General features: G+C 40.0%; 1 protein-coding gene across 8 annotated transcripts in view; it reads left to right on the top strand.

Moving 5' to 3' along the window:
- The window catches only part of ITPR2 (inositol 1,4,5-trisphosphate receptor type 2), a 268651-nt gene that overhangs the window by 100633 nt on the left and 142386 nt on the right, over positions 1-25632 (top strand). For all 8 annotated transcript variants that reach the window (XM_065032515.1, XM_065032506.1, XM_065032510.1 and 5 more), the window contains 9 exons: positions 5030-5223; positions 9388-9520; positions 10449-10506; positions 12007-12172; positions 14598-14771; positions 19463-19552; positions 19706-19831; positions 21017-21139; positions 22689-22889. In XM_065032515.1, the coding sequence (XP_064888587.1) occupies positions 5030-5223; positions 9388-9520; positions 10449-10506; positions 12007-12172; positions 14598-14771; positions 19463-19552; positions 19706-19831; positions 21017-21139; positions 22689-22889 (1265 nt within the window). The remainder of the gene's footprint in view (positions 1-5029; positions 5224-9387; positions 9521-10448; positions 10507-12006; positions 12173-14597; positions 14772-19462; positions 19553-19705; positions 19832-21016; positions 21140-22688; positions 22890-25632) is intronic.

The following is a 25632-nucleotide window of genomic DNA, read 5'->3' as shown; positions in this document are numbered from 1 at the left end:
CCAGTGTGTTCACATTCAGCCACCACAAGGTGTGTGAAGTACCTGCAGAGTTGTGGGTACCGGAGAGCAAACCGAGGATGCTGCACAGCAATTGGCTGGGAACAATTTGAAGAAAAGGCATGAATTGCTGGCTGCCTTTGACAGTTGTTTTTCTTTCTGAATGTGGTATTTTGTCACTTACCATCCATACTGTGTTACATAGCAGATTGTTGTTTACTTTTGTATTCTGCTTTTAGAATTTTCGCAACCAGTAAATGACTTATCAAGAAAATATGTTTATGTAGAAAATGAAGTGTCACATTATCCAGTTTCGATTACTTGGGTGGTTGTTATTTTTTTTCCCATAATTGACTCCTCTGCAAAGTCTTTTTTCTCAGAGAGGCCGCTGTGTTGTCAATCGTGCCAAATTGCATGAGATTATGTGCTACAGTTTTGTGACAGAAACTGATATTCATTAGGAAGTTGTGATCACTGTAATAAAAAGTAATGAAAGGAGATGCACAGTTGTCTTTTCAAAACATGACAAGCATTCTCTTTCCTCTTCTTTCAGTGCCTGTTAATATACAGCTCCTTTAAATTACCACTTATGCATATGATGATTTAACTCTTCCATAGGCTAACATTGTGAGACCGTACATTCAACAGGAGGCATTTCTGATGGGTCCACTGCTTACGGAAGGTTCTTGGCGGAGGGAGGAGCAGAGAGGCAGACTTGGGGAGAGGAAAGGAAAACTGGAAAAATGGAAGAAGATTCATGGAAATTGCTTTGAGTTTTTTTTCCTCTGTTGGCCAAAGCCACTTTTGCAGTGGTTTGTTGGTGAGAGAAGTGGTTGGTTGCACACACTGGCACTATACTATGTTGCAAAGACTTTTCTTTCCCTGCTGCACTTCTCAGCCATAATGTTAACATTAATACCTTGACTTCAAAGACAACAAATGATGGATGTCAGCAGGTTAAGGGTGGCAGTACCATATGAAGGCACAGCTCTGGCTTCTCTTCACTTAACTCTAGCAAAATGCACACAAAATTAATCAAGGTGCACCTCTGCTTGCTCCCTCTCCTGATTTAGCTCAATTGACTACCTGAGGCAGCAAGGTAATTTTTCCTTGGGCATTGGTATTCAGGAAGCACTTTGGAGCTCTAACTAAGATCAGAGCTTAGTTATTTTAGTAATTGTGTGCATATGTACTAAGAACTTAAATCTCTTTTATTGAGCCAGTGTGTTTTGTCTTGCATTGTTGCGGGCTTAGCTGACATGTAGTCAGTCCCTTTTTAAGCCATAGTAACCTTTCTGCATGCCTTACCTCAGAGACTCATGCCCTTTCCTGCTGAGATAACTGTATTAAAGCCAAGAGGACATAAAAGCATGGCAAGAAGAAACAACTCGCTAGCAAGGGTGCTGCTGGCACCTGATGTTTATGAGTGACAGATTTAAATCCATGCTTAACATGGTCTAGACTTCCAAGGCTGGGCAGATAACACTGAGCACCACAAGTGCTGATTACTGGGGAATCTTTTAGAAGAGAAGCTTCTGCCCACTCTTTATGTACCTGAATGATCCTCATGGCATCTTTCACAGAATAGAGCAGTTCTTCCCGGTGTTGAGACCCACTCAGCTGCTTCATTTGCTGTGCATGAACGTGCTGGTTGACTGCTGCCTGTTCCCAAGAGATGGTTACTTTTTGTCAGCACTCTGCAAAACATAGTTGTTAAAATATCTTTTCTGAAAAGAACGCTGAATTGCTGCAGTTGCTGTATTATTTTCACTCTGGGAATGTTCTCCCCAAGCCTGCTCTGAGTTAATTAAAAATAACAGTCAGTATCATGCAGTTAGTTAAAAAGTTCTCCAAGGTGGGTTTGCACATCACACCTTGTTTCACTGCTGTTATTGACAGAACTAATGCAGCACTGAGTCACTATCCATTTCAGCTGTAAATACTAAACTGGATTAAGTAGACTTTTCTCTCACTAAAATCCTTTCTTATGCCTTAATGAAAACCAGTTTGAAATGGCAGTGGTAATATGTACCACCTTAATTCTCCTTTGCTTTCCTGCCTCTGGCTGTTTAGATCAGTCACATGAAGGTCAACAGTAAAGCAATGTTGTGTACAGAGGGTTTATCCTTGTTGTTGGATTCCCAACCGGTGCTGTTGGGAAGCAGCTTCATAGCTACCGCTCACTCGTTTGTACCATCTTTTACCACTGGTGTTCTGTGGGTAAGGAGAAAGGAGAGCAGTCATCTCCTTTCTTTTTATTTTCTAGGTGCTTTTGTGGAATCAATCATCACATTAGCTGAGCGCCTCCCAGACTTCGTTGTATCAGTCCTCTCACTGTTCTTTTTAGAGATACAGAGTAGTCCCCTCATTTATGGGGGTGATCCTGAAATGCAGAGAGAGTGACAAATTCCTAGGTCATGGAAGGAGTTGAATCCCATTCCCTGTGGTGCCTGTGCAGCACCCCAGTGATAGCTGAATAATAAGCTGGATGTGTGCTCTAGGCAAAATCCCAGCTTTCTCTCTCCAAGAACCTGAGGTCCAGCCAATACATTGTCCGACTCCTTGTCCAAAAGACACTACCAGTTTTATTAACTTTACACAAAATGGACTTAAGTTTTGAAGAGTGGGTAGGAACTTTTCAAGATGAAGTGTAATTCTACCTCATTTGGGACAGATTGCAGTTGTATCTAGTTTTTGAGAATAACATCTTCTGGACTTGTCTTAGACTTACGTGGTTTAATTATCAGCTGGTAACCCCATTGATCAAAATTGTTCTCTGTAGAATTTCTGAGCTTTCAGAATAGCAGTGCCTCAATTTGTGTTCACCTCTGTACAACTGAGTGAAAGAGATTTTCAAATCATGTTGCGAGAGGGAGGATGATGGCTTCTCAAATGACAAGTAGAGCAAGGGTATTACAGACCTGGAAGCAGCTGCACAACCTTTAGGTCTTGTTGTGTGCTTATCAGTCAGCTTTAAGGACAGGACAATGTGAATGAGGTAGTTTATTTCATTGTTTGAAGATGAAGAAAGGTGAAAAATGTCAGTTTAACTGAAGCTACTTTGAGGGCTGAAGGTCCTCCACTTAGTAATCTAGCTTTACATGAGTGTACTGAATGATGATCAATACAAATAAATGTTTGGCTCACTGGGGAAAAGGGGACGGGGAGGTGGAAGGAGAGAGAGATCCATATTATGTTACTCCCCAGCTGTTTTATTTGATTTGAAAGGAAAATGCACCATTTTCATTTTGCAGCAAGAAGGGTATTTGGAATTATTTTGTTTGCTTTCTGCTGGTGTAAGCAGTTAAGAGAACTTTCTGTGCCTGCCTAATGTGAGCATTTAGCCCTCAGCTTGACTTCTGGCTTTTTTTTTCTCTAACATCATGCAAAGTTAAAAATATGTTCCCTCCCCCCACCCCACTTTGTAGGGACTTGAAGTATTATTTTCAAAAAAACAATTCAGAGTGATTGCACCCCAGTCTGGATGCTGAATGGGACCTCAAATGTGACACTAATCTGCCACATTCACTTTGAAAAAGCAAATTCTTTGTGTGTTTTCCTTTTAAAGTGAGGGCTGAAGGCATCCTCTTTCCCTGCGTGCAGTACTTGAGCTCTGTGGATTGAAGAAAGAAGGGCATAAGAGGAGGATATTGCTAACAAAATAAAATATAGCTTTGGCTTTTTACAGCAGATTATCTGGGAAGAGGGTCTCTTCAGTGTGAGTAAAACTTGTCAGTTTGTGATGATTAAAGTGTACTAAAAGACACAGAAGATCTATTCAGGCTTACCTCAGCAAAGCTGCATTTCCTCGACTCTTTTGTTTGCCTTCAGTGTAGTCTAGGTGCTGGCACTCTTTTTGCAAAGAGATACTTTCATTCCCTTCCTTTCCTCCATTCATTTTGATCTGTGCTTTGCAAGAAAGGAAACTAATTCCTGTAGGTAGCTAGCATGATGCTCTTTTTCTTTCTTCTCCCCACCTTTGGAAGAAGATAGTTATTGATTCACTGAGATGGTTTTCATATCAAAATTCACTATAAAGACAGACCAGTGTAATCTACGGGAATAGAAGGTATTTGTCGGTAGATTTTGCTGAACTGGCATCAGTGATAGCTACCATTGCAACTAGACTGGACTGAAGATTTTTGCCATGTGACTTGTGAAGGGTACTGTCATTACAGATACTCATTTGACCTGAAGGACAACCTTCAGGGCATGACCTTCTCCTGGGACTTTTTTGAAGTGCGATGGTTGGTTACTTCTCAGCTGGCTTTGGTTTGTGGCCTGTTATTTGGACCACATGCAGAGATTGATCAGATTTGCACAGCCTCAAGTCTTTACCCTCTCTTAGTGTGACGTAGATACGTGGATAGTCTCCTTCCAGGTTCTCTAGTGTCAAGCACATATATCATGTGTAGTTGTCATGGTGAAGACATCGATGGGAATAGGCATGGAAGATGAACTCATCTCATGTTGTCTACAAAGCAAGGTTATAAATTGCAGTAATAGATGATAGCAATGAAATACCAGTAGAAGTTTGCTAACAATAAACATAGTCAAGTATTGGAATTACTTGCCTAGGGATACTCTATAATGTGGGATATGCAATGCTTAAATACTCTTAAAAAATTGGTTAAACAAACCTCTTTCAGAAATGGTCTTAGATGTAGATAATATTAATATGCCTTCGGACAAAGGAATGGATTACGTGAATTACTAAGATTTATTTTGTTCTTTTTATGATTTCTTGAACATATTGACCGAAGTGTGGAAATATATTGGTATCTTTTCCATCTGTTGACCTGTAAGAAATGATCTCTGGGAAAACCAGTGTAGAAAATTTGTCCCTAAACTGTTGGGTAATTTAAATGAAATCCTTCTCCTGAGGTTTGATCAGAAATTAAGGACTTGTTTTTCAATACTGCCTGTTAAGAGTGTAAAAACGGATTGACAACATGGGTGTATGCGTGATATACAGCTATGCAAGCAAGCTTTACTCATGGCAAATATATGTGTGTTTTTGTTTAATGTATAGGAAACAATGTTATGAGGACTATCCATGGTGTAGGAGAAATGATGACCCAAATGGTGTTGAGCAGAGGATCTATATTTCCCATCAGTGCCCCTGACGTACAGCCAAGCATCCACCCAAGCAAGCAAACCAGCACCTCAGACAGTGAAGATGTGATCGTAATGGACACCAAATTGAAAATCATTGAGATTTTGCAGGTAATACTGATTGGTGGAATATTACATAGCAATCATTTCACAGTTCTTTGCTTATTCACATTGTGGCAAGTTCTGTTACCTGCATCCTTTGGTAGGAGGAAACACAAGTCTTTGAGGCCAGGTGGGATCACTCCACGGGTGCTGAGGGAGCTGGTAGAGGTGCTCACCAAGCCACTTTCAATTATTTATCAGCATTCTTGGCTAACCAGGGAGGTCCCAGTTGACTGGAAGTTGTCAAACATGATACCCATCTATAAGAAGCGCTGGAAGGAGGATTCGAAGAATTACAGGCCTGTCAGTCTGACCTCAGTGTCAGTGAAGGTCATGGAACACATCATCCTGAGTGCCATCATGTGGTACATACAAGACAACCAAGCGATCAGGCCCAGTCAGCATGGGCTTATGAAAGGCAAGTCCTGCTTGACCAACCTGATCTTCTATGACAAGGTGACCTGCTTAGTGGATGGGGGAAAGACTGTGGATGTTGTGTACTTACGCTTCAGTAAAGCCTTTGACACCGTTTCACACAGCATTCTCCTGGAGAAGCTGGAAACTCATGGCCTGGATGGGTGTACTCTTTGCTGGATAAGGAACTGGCTGGATGGCCGGGCCCAAAGAGGTGTGAATGGAGTAAAATCCAGTTGGTGACTGTTATGAGTGGTGTTCCCCAGGGCTCAGTTTTGGGGCCAGTTCTGTTTAATCTCTTTATCAATGATCTGGATGAGGGGATCGAGTGCACCCTCAGTAAGTTTGCAGGTGACACCAAATTGAGTGGGAGTGTTGATCTACTGGAGAGTCGGAAGGCTCTACAGAAGGATCTGGACCAGCTGGATCGTTGGGCTGAGGCCAATTGTATGAGGTTCCACAAAGCCAAGTGCCAGGTCCTGCACTTGGGTTACAACAACCCCAGGCAGCGCTACAGGCTCTGGGAAGAGTGGCTGGAAAGCTGCCTGGGGGAAAAGGCCTTGGGGGTGTTGATTGACAGCTGGCTGAACATGAGCCAGCAGTGTGCCCAGGTGGCCAAAAAGACCAACAGCATCCTGGCTTGTATCAGGAATAGTGTGGCCAGCAGGACTACGAAAGTAATTGTGCCACTGTATTTGGTGCTGGTGAGGCCACACCTTGAATCCTGTGTTCAGTTTTGTGCCCCTCACTACAGGAAAGACATTGAGGTGCTGGAGAGAGTTGAGAGAAGGGCAACGAAGCTGGTGAGGGGCCTGGAGCACAAGTCTGATGAGGAGCGGCTGAGGGAACTGGGGCTGTTCAGCCTCGGGAAAAGGAGGCTGAGGGGAGACCTCATTGCTGTCTACAACTACCTGAAAGGAGGGTGTAGCACGGAGGGTGTTGGTAGCAAGTGATAGGACAAGAGGAAGTGGCCTCAAGTTGTGCCAGGGGAGGTTCAGATTGGATATTAGGAAACATTGCTTCACAGAAAGGGTTGTCAGGTATTGAACAGGCTTCTTGAGTGTCTCTTCCAACCAAAACGATTTTGTGATTTGATCATTGTTATACTCTTCTGTGTGAACAACAGTAGAGTTGTGATCCTCACTCTGTTACACCTACGTCACTTCTGAAGGAAGTAGATGATGCAGAAACACTGTAACTGTGAAAAGGCAGAATTTGTCCTTTAATCTGCCTCACTAATATTTTCTGAAAACAGTGTGTCTATTTCCAGTCTCAATAATGCTTATTTTACACAGGGGTGGATTATTTGACTTTAGTATTTGACGTTTCCTTTACAGTAGTTTGGTGAAGGGCAGACTTGCACCTAGACCTACTGAAGTCATGCAAGGCCATTCACTTTTGAAGTCCATTTCAGATTTCCACTGTTAGACTGAGAATAGTCTGTAGGTTGCTATGATTTTCTCGCAGCTGAACTGACAAGCTATATGACACTAACATGCCTCCTGAGATATAATTTTCACTTTGTGCTATTAGTAAGTGAAGTGGTACACATTTGTTCTGTGTATCAATTCCCAATTTCTGCAGTACTTATACCCTGAAGGGATGTTTCACTGTTTTCTATAAATTCTGCAGATCTGTTGGTACCACTGTCACTTTTGAAGGATTCCATTTGTTCTGACTTGCTTATAAATGACTTAGATTACCTTAATTATTTGTCATCTGAAATATTATCAATTGTTAGATTATCTGCAATACTGCATACTTTGGTTCCAGAGCTCCTTTAGTTTAAGGCTTATGGGGAAGGACAGGGTGTGATGAAGTTCTGTCACCTAAATGATATCATTAATGTGTGTTGCTTCTCATTTTCATTTGTTTTTTGACTGATTTTTTCTTCATACTGTCTTGCTTTACTGGTTGATACCTAGGAGGATGATTCTAGGACACCAAACTTGTCTTGTGCATTCCCTGTCTGCTCACAGGCAAGAGAATCACATTTTGTCTCATCCTTTCCTTTTTCACCACACATCCAGTGCAAAAGCACCTGGGATTGGAGAGCATTTAATCCTAATTTGTGACTTAATTTGTGGCTTGTTAGTTATGGTTTAGTCACACGGTCAAATTACTGCAGATTAGTACATTGTCATATGTGGAGTGAATCACAGTAAATATGTGTATGTATGACCTTAGTTCAAAAGAAATACCAAATAATTTGATTTCATTTAATATGCAATGAAGGATTAATTTAAATCTTGTTACCTCTTATTACTATGCTACTACCCAAAAAGGCAAGTAAGAATATTTTAAATTTATTGTATTATCATGCGAAGCTAGTACAGTGGTGATTAAACTATTCTATTCTAAGAAATATTTCAGTTAATAATAATTTAGTTCTCAATGTATCCTCTTATTCTTTTAAGTAAAGGCATTTTTTTACTTAACAGTTTCCATTCTGACATCAGCCAGAATTAAACAGATGGCCTGATAGGCTTAGTTGACTATGTGTTGACTTGGGAAATTTTTATTTTTAAAAATCTTGCTTGTACAGTTATAGGGTAACTTGATCATGGAATCAAAATAAACCTGCCATTTTTTTTTTTTTTTTGTTAGAAGATTTTAAGGAGGAGATATTGTTTCTTAAATTGGCATTTGATTTGCTTTTAGATGACATAGTCCTATTTACCCTGTTCATATCCTGTTACAGTGCTCTGGGTCTGCGAAGCTTGTCTGACTTGATTTAGAGATCAAAGAAACAGGTTGCCACCATTTGCTAAGTCAGCACCTGTGGCTTGAGTCTTGGTAACTTAACATGTGTGCTTTCATTCCCATTGACTGTAAAGTACGTTATATGTTTTTAAACCTCTGTCATTGTACATTTGCTGTGAACGAGGAGCATAAGTGTGTGAAACACTGAAACTCGGTGGGCAGTCAGTTGGTAAAGCGTCAGATGTGTACTTGTCAGTCCTTAAACTGATACTAATGTCTCCAGCCAAGTTATTTTCCTCATTATTCCAGTATAAAACCAACAGTTCCAGGTTTGAATTAGGATTTTTCCTGTATGAGTTTCCGATTTCACAGCTGAGGAGCAAAAGGCACCAACAATTAGAAGAAAGCAGAGTGTTGAGTGAGGGGGATCTCTACCACCATTACAGTGATAGCTTCCAAAGCCAAACTTCTTTTTCTTTTTCGGCTGCATGCTGGCAACACTACTAGAAACTCAGGAAGGACATCCTGTGTGCTCCTCACATCCTCAGCTGATTGCTAGCAATGTAAAAAGAGGCATCACCAGGCTTGCACTTCACTTCATGGGAGCCTGGAGTTCCTGCAGCGTTGCTGCCCTTGGCTGTCAGGTATCTGAGAGGGTGAGCCTTGAGCCTGTCATCTTCACTCTCAACCCCACTCTAATTCTTATCTTTGTGGGGCACTAGAAGTCCAGCTGAAATATGAAATAATCGGATTCAGCGTGGGTTTGAGTGTACTGACCTGGCTTGCGGGCAGCGAGGAGAAGGCAGCATGCTGGAGCCCCTGGACAAACCCAGTCTTCTGCTCAGTATTTACCAGTTGATAGGGTAGAGTTCAGTGTGTCTCAGGATGGTCAGAGGGAAGAAATAAATCACAGAAAACTGATGAGTATAATGGGTTCTTTTTTTCTAGTGGACATACGTATTTAAAATAATAATGTATCCCTATACATTCCACCACACATAAATCCTAACCTGTGTTGCTGAAGTCAAAGTCTTATTTTAAACTTTTTTCTTGTAGTTTATTCTCAGTGTTAGACTGGACTATAGAATATCCTACATGCTGTCTATCTATAAGAGGGAGTTCGGGGAAAATAATGAAAACGTTGAGAGTTCTCCAGCATCTCCACCTGACACACCAGGGATTGCCTCAGGTAAATGTCACTGTTGTATTGCAATGTAGAATAATTTTGTGTAGACTACTGCAAACAATGAACGCAACTACACCAGAAAGATTCATGCAGCTTAAAGTTGAAAAGCTTGTGGAAAACCAAAAGGAATCCCATAAAAACAAGACTTTTGCTGGCCTGTCCTCCTCTAACAAAAATGTGATTCCTTTTTCCCATAATGAGAATTTATTCTCTTATTTGTATTCTTCCAAAAACACCGCATGGTGACAAATGTCGTGGAGGGTAGATAATGAAAAAATGATTGGGCTTTGATGAAGACAGATTTAAGTGAGGTGAATGTGGGATAGGAATGGAGTGGCTTTCCAGGAAACATTCCTGTGCACACAGAAGTGCTCCAAAGGCTGAGAGCTGTCTGTGTGACCACCTTCAAGTAGGGGAGATTTCCTTTAATTGGAGGTGCTGTATTACAGGGCAGTGGCTGTACAGGGAATGCTGAAGTCTTCAGTAGCAAGATATATTAAAGCTATTCTAAAGCAAAATGACGGTGTGTCAAATGATTTGGCTAATGATAAATATTCTAAACTTAATGTCTCTCATTTAGCTGCTTTGTGGTGGTTTGCTCATCTAAAAAAACCCAACCCCAAACCCAGTAAGTTTCATATTCCCTGTCATGTGTGGGTCACTGGTGGTAGTTTGTACAGTTCCTAGCACCACAGGGCTCTGGTTCATCACTATAATTTGGCTATCCCTTAGTAACACACAGTTTAACTCTGCCCCTTGTCCTGTTTCTTCCCTACTACTCTTGCAGATAGCAAGTTGTGCCTAGTTGAGGAATGCACAGTTAAACTTTCATGTGATAACATCTACTTTAAAGAGGAACAGAGTTCCATTTTGCTGTGAAGTTTGAACAATGATCACTGGATTTATTTTTTTTAATTTTCTTTTTCTGCAGCAATTGTTCCTGATATAGATGAAATTGCAGCTCAGGCTGAAACCATGTTTGCTGGCAGGTATATTCTCTTAAGTTTTACCTCTCTGTATTAATGTCTTTGTTCACGTTGGTATTTCTCATGGACAATCTCTGTCTATTCTATGTGTGTTTACATACCCCTTTTTCTTCCTTTTGCTACTTGTTATTACATAGACAGAAAAGTGCCAGAAAATATCTGGATGTCTTACAAGAAAACAGCCCAGTGGGTATGGATGGTTGTGGAACTGGAAATTACCATCCTCCTAGTTGTAAGAAAGTTGGTAGAAAGTTTTTGCCATGTCCCCAAAGGAGCTGGGGAGGTTATACAGGTGTATGGGGCTAAAAGGCACTAAGTATTTATTTATTTTATAATGCCTCACATGTTTGCTGGTGTACCTTATGGCTGTAGTCCCAAATTTCTTGCATCGGTAGGTTACTGTTGACCCTCAGGATTTCTTTTTCCACATGATCTGTTGTCATTGCACCTTGTCTTTGAACTTATTAAGGAAGTTATGTTGACAATAATTTCTTTCATGACTCCTCAAAGCAACTGTGGACCTCTTGCCATGATCTTCTGGACCGCCAGAGGCCTATAGATCAAAAGTTATGCTTGCAGAGTTTTGAAAGTGGTTTCAGCTATGCTGTGAACAACGAAAAAAAAGACGCATGGAAAATATCCACACTGGAGAGTTATTACTGTTATCACTGTATTGGTTTAATTTTATGGGTATAATTATGCCTGTAAAAATGAATTCCATTTAGACAAGGCTGTAGACTTTAAAGTTTTTCTTGGAGCTAGGGAGAAGGATCCACAATATGGGTGTTCTGATCTTTCTTTTCTCAGTCCCTTATGCGTGAGTCCCTTATTTACCAGTGAGAGCGATGCCTCCAGTCCTCTCCCTGAACTCCCGTAATGTGAAACAACACACAGCCCTTGGCATCTGCATCTTTAAAATGAACAGGGAGACTGAATGGTTTCTTAGAAACATTATTTCTGCTTTGATATGTTAAATGTAAATCTGCTTTCTGCTGTTCCAGATTATAAATATGATTCAAGAAATATCACATTTTTGGCAATTCTTACTATTTTTGAGCTTATTTTTTCTTAAATTAAATTTTAATAGCAGCTGAAAAGGCAAAGATTGAAAAGGAAAGGGCCAAATTAATCTCTGGTGAAATGCTATTAACTTCAATTAATTTGGTTTAGGGATGAGCTTGGCATGACTTATCCAAGACATAACTGAATGTTTTTGCAGTACGGATTTTAATCATAATATTTGACACATTTAATACATATTTATTTTCGTTCTGTAGTGTCCATTCTGCAACAAGATTGCTGCAACAGCAGATAACTGTACGACTGAAGTCCATATAAAATATGTTAAAGTGATGTTTATAGTTTCCATCCTGCAGCATATTTGATTTGCTTTTAAGAGCTCTGTCAATGAAGTTGGTGTATACAAGCATATTTATGTCAAAAGCTTTTATTTTTTCTTATTTATTTGACTTTATTTAGTCCTTTTCTCCCACTTTGTTGCAGAAAGGAGAAGAATGCGGTTCAGCTTGATGATGAAGGAGGCAGAACTTTTTTACGGGTCCTCATTCACCTCATCATGCATGACTACCCTCCTTTGCTCTCAGGTGCTCTGCATCTGCTATTTAAGCATTTCAGCCAGAGAGCAGAAGTTCTACAAGCATTTAAACAGGTATAGAATCATAGAATCACAGGATGTCCTGAGTTGGAAGGGACCCACAAGGATCATCGAGTCCAACTGCTGTCCCTGCACAGGACAACCCCACAGTTCACACCATGTGTCTGAGGGCCTTGTCCAGTCTCTTCTTGAACACTGTCAGGCTTGGGGCCGTGACACCTCCCTGGGGAGCCTGTTCCAGTGCTCCAACACCCTCTGGGGAAGAACCTTTTCCTAATGTCCAACCTAAACCTCCCCTGACACATCTTCCTGCCATTCCCTCGGGTTCTGTTGGTCACCAGAAAGAAAAGATCAGCACCTGTCCCTCCCCCTCCCCTTGTGAGGAAGCTGTAGCCGCCATGAGGTCTCCCCTCAGGATGCTCTTCTCCAGGCTGAATGAACTAAGTGACTTTAGCTGGTCCTCATACGGCTTCCCCTCCAAAACCTTGGGCACAGCTTTATTCCAGGAAACTGACTGTGGGGAAAATATTTCCAAAGGCTGCTTTACTTACCCAGATTGCTGTTTGTAGCATGATAGTGTTATTTCCTTAAAAGTCCAAATTCAGCAGAGATTTTGTTGTTGTTGTTAGAGTTGAACATATGTGCTAGTGTATATTATAGTTACGCACCCAGAAGTAGTTGTTTCTGGCATTGCGTTCACAGAGTCACAGAATGGTTGGGGTTGGAAGGAACCTCTGGAGATCATCTAGTCCAACTCCCCTGCTAAAGCTGAAAATGTAGGTCTCTGGTCACAGCTGGGCCATCTCACAGTGAGACATGGTGTAGTGATCCCTCAGAGACAGCGTTGTTAGCTCATGTTCTGTCAGCAGTAAGACTTTCCTGTCTTCAGGGCTATTTTGGCTGGGTACAAAGTTCTCTTGTCATTCATGTGGTGTTTCCCATTCTAATTCAGGTGTCTTCAAATTGCACCCCGCTGCATGATACAGAGAGGGCCCATATAACAGGAAGGGAGTAATAAAGCCAAGCCTGTTCTCAGCTTTTATTCCTTCTCTTCAATAGCGGTGCATGTGCAGGTTCCATGTGTCAGTGGATTAGGATGGGCAGATCTGCTGTCATGGGGTTGGATGACAGAGACACCTCTCTTACATAACCCTGTGTAACATATGTCAATAAGACCATCTGATGCTTATTTCAGGAGATTGACAGCGTGTTGTCTCATCCTTATGTAAGATGTGGAGGTTTTTCTTGTTTAAAAACAGATGAATGATAAAAGACCTGGAAAGCTTTTGTTTGTTTTTCTAGCGCAGCATAATGGCCTCCCACCAGGTTGTTAGAGTTAGGCCATGCTGGTTTGTTGCATAAGTAGTTGTTATCCCCAGGTAAGCAAGGGCCAAGTAGCCTAACGTTTTCATAAGGGAAGGAAAAGGCAAATTGACAAGTAAACAAAAGAGACTGCAGAGAACATGGAATATGAATATCTGCAGATGAACAGTGTTCATAAATTCTGTAAAATAACAGAGTTTTACAAAGCTAAGAGAGAAGATGATGAAAACTTTATATTACAAAATAGTCAATATTTGCCTGCAACTAGTTGTTTTTTTAAAGAAGGTCCCTATCATGTTCTTATCTGCCACGTGACCTTAATCTTTTATGTAACTGTGATTTCTTAAAAGTGCTTATTGATTTACTGTAAAGATTGTTGTTAGTTTTTGGGAATATTCTCTTCATTAATAACCTTGGGAGCGCAAAGAGCATTACAAAGAAAGGAAAGGTGTAAATCATGCTAAATGAAGAGCTACAAATAACAGTGAAAAAACCCATAGAATTTGAGCAGTAAAAAAAAAAAAAAAAGTGAGATTAATCTTACTAAGAGGCAACCACTCAAATGGTGGAAATTACATAAACCTGAAAGTCAGTTTGTGAGCTATATTCAAACAGGTTTTTCTAAGCTGGCCTAACAATGTTGTAAATGTAATTTTAAAATATCTGATTATAGTGATGTAGGTGATCATTAAAGTTGCTGGCTATTCTGACTTCTTTGGATATCCTGATTCCTGATCATATCATCCTCTTTTTTTTTTTTTCCCTCTTGTGAAGTACTGTGATGATAGGATAAGCTGTTTGTAACTGTATTGTTTTAATAATGAGAGTCATAATAACTGCATCAGAGCTAACTGCATAGAACTCAAGGGCTTGTAAATATGCCCTTGTCCTGAAGTTGTTTCACAGTGCATTAAAGAAGGTGAGAGAATGCTGTGAATGTTATAACTGTCCTGTTTTGGTTAACCACAATCTCTGGTTCTCTTAAAAGTTTTTGATAAATGGGGGCTAAAAATGTGTGCCATGTTTCAGTTTCATAGAGAAGGTTATATAAAACACCTGGAAGGAGGGACTTAGAGTAGAAACTGTCAAACGAATTACTCAGGCATAAGTGTTGATGCTGCTGCTGTAATAGCTGCACAATTTTCTGTATTTCCAGGTTCAGTTGCTGGTGTCTAATCAAGATGTTGATAACTACAAGCAAATCAAGGCTGATCTTGATCAACTACGTCTGACTGTAGAAAAATCAGAATTGTGGGTTGAGAAGAGCACCAATTATGAGAGTGGAGAGGTGGGCGACGGTCAAACCAAAGGGGGAGAAGAGCCAATAGAGGTGGGTTTAAAGCCTTTGTTTCCAGAATTGTTTCAATATTGATAGGGAGTTTAATGAACAACTGCACATTTGTGGTCTGGTTAATCAAGGCAGCAAAGCGAGAATGTACAGCATTTTGACTGAGCTTTAAGATTAAACAGAATAGAAGGGAAAACCTTTTTTATCAATGTGTTTAGTGTTCTCTTTCTGTTTGCTTTCGGTAACTGTGTTCTCATGTCACAGACCTGCCTGTGAGCAAGCCACAGTGTATGGCATCATTCTGTGGTCAAGGAAGTCGTCTAGGGGTCACATGTGGGCAGTTGTGTTGACTTGCTGGAAGGAAGAAGGAGTAGCCAGAATCTGTTCCTGCAACTAGGAGAGAGGAGCACCATCAAACCCATTTTTTTGAACTTGACAACTAATTCCACATTCTGGCAAACATGAGACTGACCTCAAGAATATTGAGATCTTGTAGGCAAACTAACACATTTTTTTTGAACCTTGTCATCCCACACTCTTGGGGTATATTCTGCTCTGAGAAACTTTAGAACTTGAATCTTGAACCACGAAGATATGATTTTTTAAAATCCAATTTATTAAAAAATTTTGTTTTCAGTGAAAACTGAGGTCCTTGTGTAGTCACCCAACTCCAATATGAGCCTTTAAGAAAATTTAAAGTGTTGCAAGAGTTGCTATAGTTGAGGTTTGTGGCATAACAGTAGGCAGAGCAGGCTTTCCCACTTTTCCATTTTTTATCAGAGGAAATGGGGAGAGATGAACAACTGTCAGCAGCACTTCCCTTATTATCTTCTGTGGTAGAGTCTTTACTGGTGGCAAGAAAATGGGTGGAAGCATGGTAAGAAGCCAAGTGGAAATTATACAGCATTGTGAAGCCAGTGCATTGAGGAAAAGTAGAAGCTGTTGAGAAGAGACAGGGTGTTTGCAGATATCTATGACATATGTACGCTTGGCCTTTCAGATGGTAAAGCAGATTTTAGGTGGCTTCATAGAGGGGAAAATCCAGCACTTAAAGGGAGAAACCTGATTTCTTGGGACAGTGTAGGCCCTACTCTTTCTTTGATATAACTTATATGAATTTAGTGGTGTTGGAACTGGGGAGGAATCTGGACTTTATGAGCTTAAGTATGTAGGGTTTCCTACTTTCTTTCCTCAGGCATAGCTCTAGTAGGAAAGAAAGTATTCCTTTCTATATTTAATGAATGGAAAAAGTAATGGGGAAACGGGATACAGAATTTCAGAAGAATATCTACAAGGTTTTTTAGCTAAAATGTGTTTTAGAAGTGTAATAAGGTCATTTTTATTCCTACAGATAACCCTGATAGCAAAGAAACTCCAGAAAGAGGGGACAAAACAATGTGCTTTAAACAGAAGCATCTCTAAATGGGATATTTTCCTTTTTTTTTTTTTTCCCCTTGAGGCATCCATGGGTCTGTATGGATTAACAGTGCTTCAGTAGATGCACAGTATTATCTCTGGTAGATCTGAAAGGCTATTGTATCAGAACAGTAATATGTAATCTGCACAACAGGTTAGACCATCTGGTGGTAATTCCATGTGAGCTGTGTGAGGTTACAATAGCTCAGAACCTCGTCCATTATTTTTTCCCCTGTTAAATTATTCTTTGACACTCAGGAAATGCTTTAACCTGGCAAAACTCCTTTGGATAGTGAACACTGTCTTTGAGATGTTAAGTCAGACGTAAGAGGTGACGTGCTGGTCATTATCTACAATGTGTGAAGCAGGTGGCTAGCTTTGAGCAGATAAACATCCCTGTGAGATCCCATGCTTTCTTGGAATGGATGCTGGGTGTTCAGTACTGAGCTGGATCAACCTCTAGGTCTTTAGGGAATAGGCTTCATTTCCCTGTGCTTATTTTTTCCTAAACAACATCAAAGCATGCACAAGGGCTTAAATTACATTCCAGAACAGTCTTATGTTAAGCTCAGGTTTCTGTCCATATAGAAACACATTGCAAGATTGGCATAAGAGTTTAAAAAAACTACTTATATTTTTTTGCCCTTAGGCTTCTGAGTCTTTCGGGGCAATTGTTTCCACCTTTCTTTCATAACTTGGAGGAGGCTAGAGACTTACTTTTTGTTTGGTAGTCACATGGCTCCAGAAATGGGATTTGTAGAAGAAAGGCCCTGTTCTTCTAAAGAAAGTATCCAGAGTTCTCCACAGGAAGAACATCGAATCTTACATCCATGCAGGATCATCTTGATAGGAACTGGAGATCAGAATTATAAGAAAGAATGCTTAGAGTTAGGTCAGACATAAATTAGACACCATGTAGTATTAGGAAGAAACGCTGAAATTGATCTCACATAATTGAGTTTTGCTTGAGAAGGGAAAAGCAGATAAAGCCTGTTTACTTGATTATCTCTAGAAAGGGTGGTATGAGTCTGTATAGACAGGATGGACTATGGAAAGTGTAGTCTTTCTTGTCCTGTCACTGGAGAATGCGTTGGTGATGTAGCGCCAGAAACACAGATCTGAGAAGGAGAAATAGTCTCAGTGAAAGGCCTCTCAAGTGAAGCTGGCTTACAGTGCAGTGCCATTTATAAAGCTGCTTGTTTTCACCATCTGCTGAGAAAATTCAGCAAGGTTTCAAGTGGTACAAACTCTCAGGACCCTTAAGCGCCTGGTGTTGCCTTTGCTCTCCTCTTTTTCTGGTCTGTGGCAGTTTGATTTGGTTCTGGGAATGTTTGAACAAACATCTCCTGAGATGTCAAATACAGGTTGAAACTGCAAACAGAAACTTCTGAGTGCTCCTTACTCTCCTAGTAAGTAAATCCAGGCTGTGGAGGGCACAGCTGTGCCACCGTGATGCTGACTGGTGCCCTGCACGGTTGTCCTGCTGAGGTGGGTGAGACGATGTCAGCAGTGGGGAACTGCTCAGGCTGAAACCTGGAGGCTGTCAAGAAAGGATCCTAGGTCTGATGCAGAGCGATGTCCTGCAGATGTTCTGTAGAGATGTAGTCATCTTTGTCAGAAGATACCCTTTCCTAAAGGTGGGGAGGGATACTTGGAGGATAATTTTTCTCAGTGCAAGCTCTATGACTCTCTGTCCCCTACGGAGAAGCGTGACAGAGAATTGTCTTATCAAGGGGCATAATGAGGCAAGATATGCTCCTGAGTGTCTCTGGTATCCCAGTGGTGTGATTATCACTTGATAACTACGACCCTGGCATACTCTTATGGGTTCAATAAACAGGTTTTTATTTTGTTAAGAGAAAGGATAGTTTCAGCAGTTTAATGCTGATCAGCACTTCCAGATAAGATGTATAGTTCACATGGATTATAAAACTACTTTGATTGAGGAAGAATGCGTATAAAAGTAACAGGTAAATTAATCTTGGTTAACCCACAGTCCCAGAACAGAGGAGGGTGGTTAATTATAGCAAAGAGCCTGAAATATCTTCCAAAATATTGATTCAAACAGCTAGAGAGAAGGCAGCGTGCATACTAACAAACCTAGACAAATAAAAATCCACTGTTGTTGCATAGATCAACATGACCACACTGAACAGCAGTGCTGACAAAGTTATAAACAGCTTCCATGGCCAAATAGTGCAGCTGTACTTGCCCCACTGGAAATTAAGACCAGATGGGATTTATAGAACTCCTAATCTTCACCGTCAGCTAAGAAAGTTCAGAGAGAGGTTTCAGGAGGTATAAACATTCAGATTGGTGTGCGCATGTGTGTTTTAGCATACTTCTCTTTCTAGAACAGTGGGAAGTTTGAGGACACAGTGAAACTCAGAAGCATACCTGTTTTGTTCTTTTTTTATACTATTATGCTGGTTTATATCCTTGTGTTTATACCATGAGGCAGTCTCAAGATCTGCTACAGTTAATAACTTCAGCTTCTGAAGTCCAATCTTTCAGTTTTTTGTGTTTCCTGATAAGAAAGGCTGACCACAGCTGGCAGCAGAAAAAAAAGAAATCACTGCTGGTATTCTAGGTGACAGTATTTGTGTAGATGTTCTGTGTTTTGACTGAGGTATGGATGGAAAGGTGTTGGCAGTTACTTGCTGACTTTATTTCTGAAGCCAAAGCCCAGAGCATATGGCATCATGACTGGATGTTGCAGTTTAACATAAGGTTCTCATTTGTTTTTAAATCCTTTCCTGCATCATCCAGAGATAAGGACGGAAGTGTCCTCTTCATGGGAGGAACATCTGTAATTTCCACATGCTACTTGTTGTACTCTGGGGAGCCCCACCCTACTTATTTCAACTACAGAGGTCATCTTAAACTCTCGTTCCAGACGTTTTATGTTCACATACACAGACTTTGTAATCTTTCCAGCTGTATTAGAGATTTTTGGAACAAGTGGTGGCTATTGAAATACATTTATGGTCTCTATTCTCATATTAGCTAAATTCCTTGGGATGTGTAGTCTGTGATTTAGGGATGTATTCTCCTTTAGGAAGATAAACATGAAGGTGTAAAGTAATTGCCCCAAATCATGTTGGAAATTTGAAACAAAGGAAGGTCTTTAATGTGAATCTTTTCACTCACTGGACCAGTGGATAAAAAATAAATTGGTCTTTTTTCTTTATTATCTGTGTTATATCTGTTCCCTATGAGCTGCTATAATACTCCTTCACTTACTGTTATTAAATATAATTAGTTCACGTTGAGGAAATTGCAATAGATCTCCACTTCTTGTGTGTTCTTTTTTACAGGAGTCAAATATTTTGAGTCCAATACAAGATGGGACCAAAAAACCCCAGATAGACAGCAATAAAAGCAATAACTACAATATTGTTAAAGAGGTTGGTACATCTGCTAAGAAACTTGCTTGACATACTTGTTTGATAAGTAGATTTAGTAAATATTTTGAAATAATGCATTTTTGTTCGGTTTTGTGTGACGTGACTGATTCTTTGCTTGCTTGCATGCTTATTTATTTGTTTGTTTATTTATAGATTTTGATTCGACTCAGCAAACTTTGTGTTCAGAATAAAAAATGTCGGAATCAACAGCAGCGATTGCTGAAAAACATGGGTGCCCACTTGGTAGTCTTGGACCTTCTGCAAATACCCTACGAAAAGGTTATTCTCATAATTTTAGTGGTAAAGAACATGAACTCGGTAAAGGGAGAGGCCTCAAGAGGCCTGAGAATCAATGTGAATATTTTTTTTAACTGACTTCAGTCAATTGTGGTACAAACACGAAACGATGATGCCGTTTTTCTACCTTAATAATAATCCGTTTGGGCCTAAGTTTAAATATGGAACATATATAGAACAGTGTTTTTTAAGAACTTAATGTTTACTGCCTCAGGTACCTTGATGTCACTGCGCTATGATTCCATTCCTGAAATGGGCAAACCTTAGATCTGCAGTCACTGCCCAGTAAGAAGTATTGATTTAATGGAGCTCCTGGCAGGGTATCTAAATTCCACTGTTGGGTACCGACATGAGGGCTATCATGGATACAGAAGATGAACAAAAAGCTGTCAAGGATCAAATCTGAAATAATTTCTTTGTTTCTGTGGTGGAAGCCTCTAACCTAGTTCTACTTGCAAGTTTTTCAGAAAATAATGTGATTTTGTACTAATTTAGTGGCATTGAGCATATAAATTAATGCTCTAGGTAGTCTTTTAAAGAGCACATCTTTCTAGATCTGATAGGAAGCATTGAGTGGAGATGCAACCTCTTCTGGGCTACATTTTCCTGAGTGTTACACACTGATGTTGTGATACAGACACTGGGTTCAACTGTCTTCAGTCAAATAGTGCTTGTCTGGATAGATGGTTCATCAACTTAGAGTTACACAATACTATATGAGAGGAACATAAAATGGGGATGAAACTAGACATATATTTGTGTGGGAGTATGTGTACGGACATATATATTCATGTAGGTGTACACACATATGCACACATACATCTGTTTCTATGCATAGCTATATAAAAACCAAAGCTTTTCAAAAGCTTAAAATCAATGCAGGCTCGAGAGGTTTTGTTGAAAATCAAGCCACTTTTTAAACTAGGAAATTATAACCATGCATGAGGAAATCTTGCTTTGAGTTTGTGGTCAAGTCATTTCAGAGTAAGGTACAACCACCACTGGACTCTGAAGGAAACCAGATCAGTTGCTTTCACAAGAGAGAGAATTCTTGCCCTATAAAGGCTCGGGAGAGTTGGTTTGTTCCTGGCTAAATTCACATTGTGTGGTTTTAACAAGCATGTTTAGGTATGCCCAGCTGATTTCGTTTGTCTCTTCTTTCTGCAGAGTGATGAAAAGATGAATGAAGTTATGAATCTAGCCCACACTTTTCTTCAAAATTTCTGTCGAGGAAATCCTCAGAATCAAGTTCTCCTCCACAAAAATCTCAACTTGTTCCTAACTCCAGGGGTAAGTATTCAATTTTAAGGAAAATATTATAACTGAAAGTAAATTTGGACTTGCTGAAAAATGACAGTGCTAAATAAATAATTTCATTGAATTATGCCCTTTCTGCCTTCTCTGTCTTTGTATTTTCTCCCTTATCGTTGCTCTTTATGTCATTGTTTTTAATGTTGCCATTTTAAAAATGGAAAACAATATTACCTGTGGGGCTTACTGGAAATGTCTATGAACATGTGTCACATCATCACATTATGTTTAGCTTGACTGATCTTATTCGTTGTAACTCACTCACAGATGGACTGTAAGTCGAGGCAGAAGATGCTGTGACTGTGCTGTCATGAAGCTTGTGTGACAGCAGAATCAGACCCATACATTTTTGTTGATGATGCTTCCATTTGCTTCAACGAATCTAAAATTTGTTCCTTTATTAAATCATTACCTTTACAGTAAACCTCTTTGTCATGGTCCCTTTGTGCATGTACATATGTGCGTGAGTTTACAGATACAGTAATGCAGAATGATACCTGGCTCAGTGGCAGATCTACTGAGCAAAACATGCTTTTATTAGAAAAAGTGGGAGTATTAGGATTGTAGACCCCTGGCTTGTGTACATTATGAAGCATTTGTTCTGTTATTTTTTTATTTATGCTATTTTTGTGTAAAATTAGTGAAAAGCACTGAGGTGACCATAGTGAGAACTAGCGCCCAGACCTCATTCTACCCAACACTGACACTTAACTGAAGTGTCAAGTAGAGAGCCTGCTTGCACTTGCATTTCTGTTCTTTTGAAGTTGATCTTCTGATCATCCCACACTTTTTGTTCACGCTGAGGAGCAAACTTGATGTGGATTCCTTTCAGATGGCACTAAACAGAAAGGTAATACTCTAGGAGCACACCCTGACCCTCATGGGCCTTTAGTCCAATGGACCAAACTAGAGCAAGTTTGAAGTAAAAGCCCCAAGAATTCATGAAGTCTGGATGCTTGGTCCTCAGCAGCATCCCTTTCTTGCTACAGTTCTGTTCCTCTTGTACCGTGCTACCTGCCCATAGCAACACAGCCTCTGTAGTCAATGTGGAAAGTGATGTTCTCTCAGAGAGTGTGATCAGACTGTAGGTGCAGTGATTTGCCTGCTGGAAATGCCTGCCTCTGTCGACCACAGAGGGATCCAGAAGTAGCTGATCATCTTATTTGGTTGCTTCAATGCAAAGTTTGATGGTGAGCGAGATGAATGTGGTCTCAGTTGTCTTGTATACCACAGTTCATACAGAGTGTTCTAGCAGTGTTGTGTGTGTCTTCACCTTCCATGTGGGCACAGATTTTAGTTATGTCCACTTTAGGACCAATTTTGTACTCACAGGAAGGTGTGGAGCAACCCCACCATAAATGAAAGCTAAGCCTTAAGGTCACTGCTTAATCACTGCACTGGTGCACACTGGATTTTTCCAGTTTCCCTTTACCCATGTGCCTTTCTCTAGTCTTGAGTCCCGTGAGTCTTTTAATTTCAAAAGAAATCTGCTCTTCTTATAAGGCTGTCTTGATTTAAATCTGTTTAGCTCCTGGAAGCTGAAACCATGCGGCACATCTTCACAAATAATTACCTTCTGTGTAATGAAATTAGTGAGAGAGTGGTGCAGCACTTTGTACACTGCATTGAGACCCATGGCCGTCATGTGGAATACCTGCGTTTCCTGCAGACCATTGTGAAAGCAGATGGCAAATACGTGAAAAAATGCCAAGACATGGTAATGACAGAGGTAAGTGAAGGGTTCATATGTTAATCACTCCCGTGATGTCTTTTTAACACACTAGTATTTTGAGGTTGCTTTTTCTGCTCTTTATACCAATAGGATGTAATGGCATCATTGCTTTAGAATTTTAAACGGTCTCACAAATAATGAATATTTTAGCAGAGTTTTTGGGAGTTTAATCTAATTTTGTAAGGCCATCTGTATAACTACTAGAAAGAAAATGTGAGTGTTAGCATGGTGATACAGAGATGTCTATTTGTAGATGATGTAGCATGGAAATCTCAGAGTTACATAAACCTTCATTTTCCTGTACTGTAATTTAGGATCCCATTTGCTCACCAAACTCGACATATTGTGGCATGGTTTCACCGTATAAGAGGCTCTTACCTCTGTGGATTTGTCTAAATAGTATTGTAGACCATTTTTTAGCATGTAACCATGGTACAACTCTAGGTACTATTTTCTGCTTTTGTTTCTTTTGTTCCAGAGCATTTCTGTGAGAGTCAGTATGGCTACTCTAGTTTTAACTTGCTGAATTCGGAGTCTGACCCAGTAAATTCCGTAGAGTGGCTTGTGGACAAATCTTTATGCCAATAAAGTCACTGGGAAAATACCTAATTGGCTTCTCTGCAATTAGGATTTGGTATATAGTGCCCATGACAAATGAAGCCTTCAACTTGCAGACACTCATGCATTTAACTGTAATTATGTTAACAGTTCAGTGAGATTAATAAGTGGGTAAAGTTGAATACAGTGAAAAGTCCAGGTAGGATAAGAGTCCAAGGAACATTTTTCTTTACAAAGTGGGTTTTTTTTTGTTGTTGTTTGTTTTTGTTATTTTTAAGAGACACCTTCACAAATAAAACAGCTCTATTTGTGCTATGAATAAAATTAAGCCCTGCTGAATTTTTTTTTCCACAGCGACAAAGAGAAAAAACTTCTGATTAAGAAAATAAAGCTGCAGCTTACGTGGATAACCTTTAATAGAATCCACCTGAACCTTTTCAATTTTAGTGAAGTGTTTTAACATGCAATATCAATTACAAGCCCCTTTGTCTTACATAATTCAAACAGTTCTTGTGCCTTTATGCTTTGAGATTTTTCCCCTTCTGCCACAGCTTCTTGTTAGTTTTTACTTTCTCAGAAAACAAAATTTTTAGATTTTTTTCTGCATTTAAATGCATTTTGTTACTGACCTATAATAGCTTGAAAATAAATTGTCATATTACATTTTCAAGCTGACTGCATGATGAAAATTGAAAAGAGCTCAGATGTGACATTTACATCATGAGTCCTGCAAGAATTTACTGGGGATAGGGAGCACCCTTATTTTGATGAAAGAGGGTAAGATGATGTTCTGTTCTAAAGGAATGTAGGAAATTGCAGATAAGTAATTATGATTTCTTGGAAAAGGATGCTAATAGTGAAAATTGAATGGCACTTGAATGGCAATCCAGTATAAAGGGACCAGTGTAGCCAAATGGTTGGAACTTGCCATGGAGTCAGGACAGTTTCTCAGCAGACAACTGAGATGTACTTTGTGACCTTAAACAAGTGGCTCAACTTCTTCTGTGCCTCCAGATGGGGCCTGTAAACAATTTACCACAAGACAAGACAGAGTATGACTGTACAGCATCCCTCGACTACTCCTGTGTTTTCTTTTACCCACAGGAAGTATATTGTAGCTTATTCCTGTTTACAGGGAGTCAGGGATAAACTGATCATATTTACATGTTTTAGAAAGCGCATACAGATGAAGGAGCACCATTGCGAGAGTGTACTTTCATAAAATACGTTGAACATTCCCAATCTGTCTTATTCACTTGTTCTCATATCTTTGGTCTCCATGTCTGTAGAGTGCTAGTAATGATGTTTACCAACCTAAAAGGTTCCTTAGGGCACTTTTTCTCATTACAAGCATGCTTTGAGGTTCCTGGAAGAACAGTGCCTATCAGCACAAACATTATTACAAAAGGGAAGGCAGAATTTGCTTTTGAACTAGATCAACGCAGCAGCAGAGTTTTCTGTTATCTACAGTGTTCTGGAGTGATACATCACAGAGCATCAACAGTTGCTCTCGTACTGACCCACCTTCATTTTACTTCCATAGAGTTCTTAACTTGTTGAAAATACACTTTAGTGGAAGGAAATGCTTCTGGGTTGTTTTGTGTGTGTGTTTGTTGTGGTTTTCTTTTTTTGGGTTTGTTGTTTTGTTTTGTTTTTTTTTCCCATCACTGAGCTCATGATGCCCGATGAAAACTTTGGCCAACGCTAGATACTTCTCATATTTCTCTTCCTTTTCTGCTTTTAAAGGGACATCATTTTCTCTTCTTGGGTCAATGTTTGGATGCCCCTTCACAAATCACATTTAAAAGGGGCTAACTTGGAAAAAGGGAATGACATCTTCTTCTGTCCTTGCATTTACAATGATTACCTTGTCCCCCTTAGCTCTTCTTGTGCTGTTGCAACACTGTCTGCTTCTGTTTGTGACTCCTCACAATCAGTATATAGCGAACATGCCATGTAGCATCATGTTTCACAAGTTCACGGTCTCCTGGTATTTCTTCCTCATTCATCAGCAATAGGTGCATGAAAGGATGAGGGGTCAGAGGGGTCCTCTGTGCAAAATGTACACAAGTGGAAAATAACTATGGGAATGTGGTGAACAACTTAATAGAACACGACAGAGTGTGTGCCTTCCCAGAGGGCTGGGTGGGGATTTATTTTATTATTTTATACGTGAAATATC

This window comes from Columba livia, chromosome 1 (genome assembly GCF_036013475.1).
Source record: "Columba livia isolate bColLiv1 breed racing homer chromosome 1, bColLiv1.pat.W.v2, whole genome shotgun sequence".
NCBI lineage: Eukaryota > Metazoa > Chordata > Aves > Columbiformes > Columbidae > Columba > Columba livia.
This window is presented reverse-complemented; position numbering and strand designations above follow the sequence as displayed.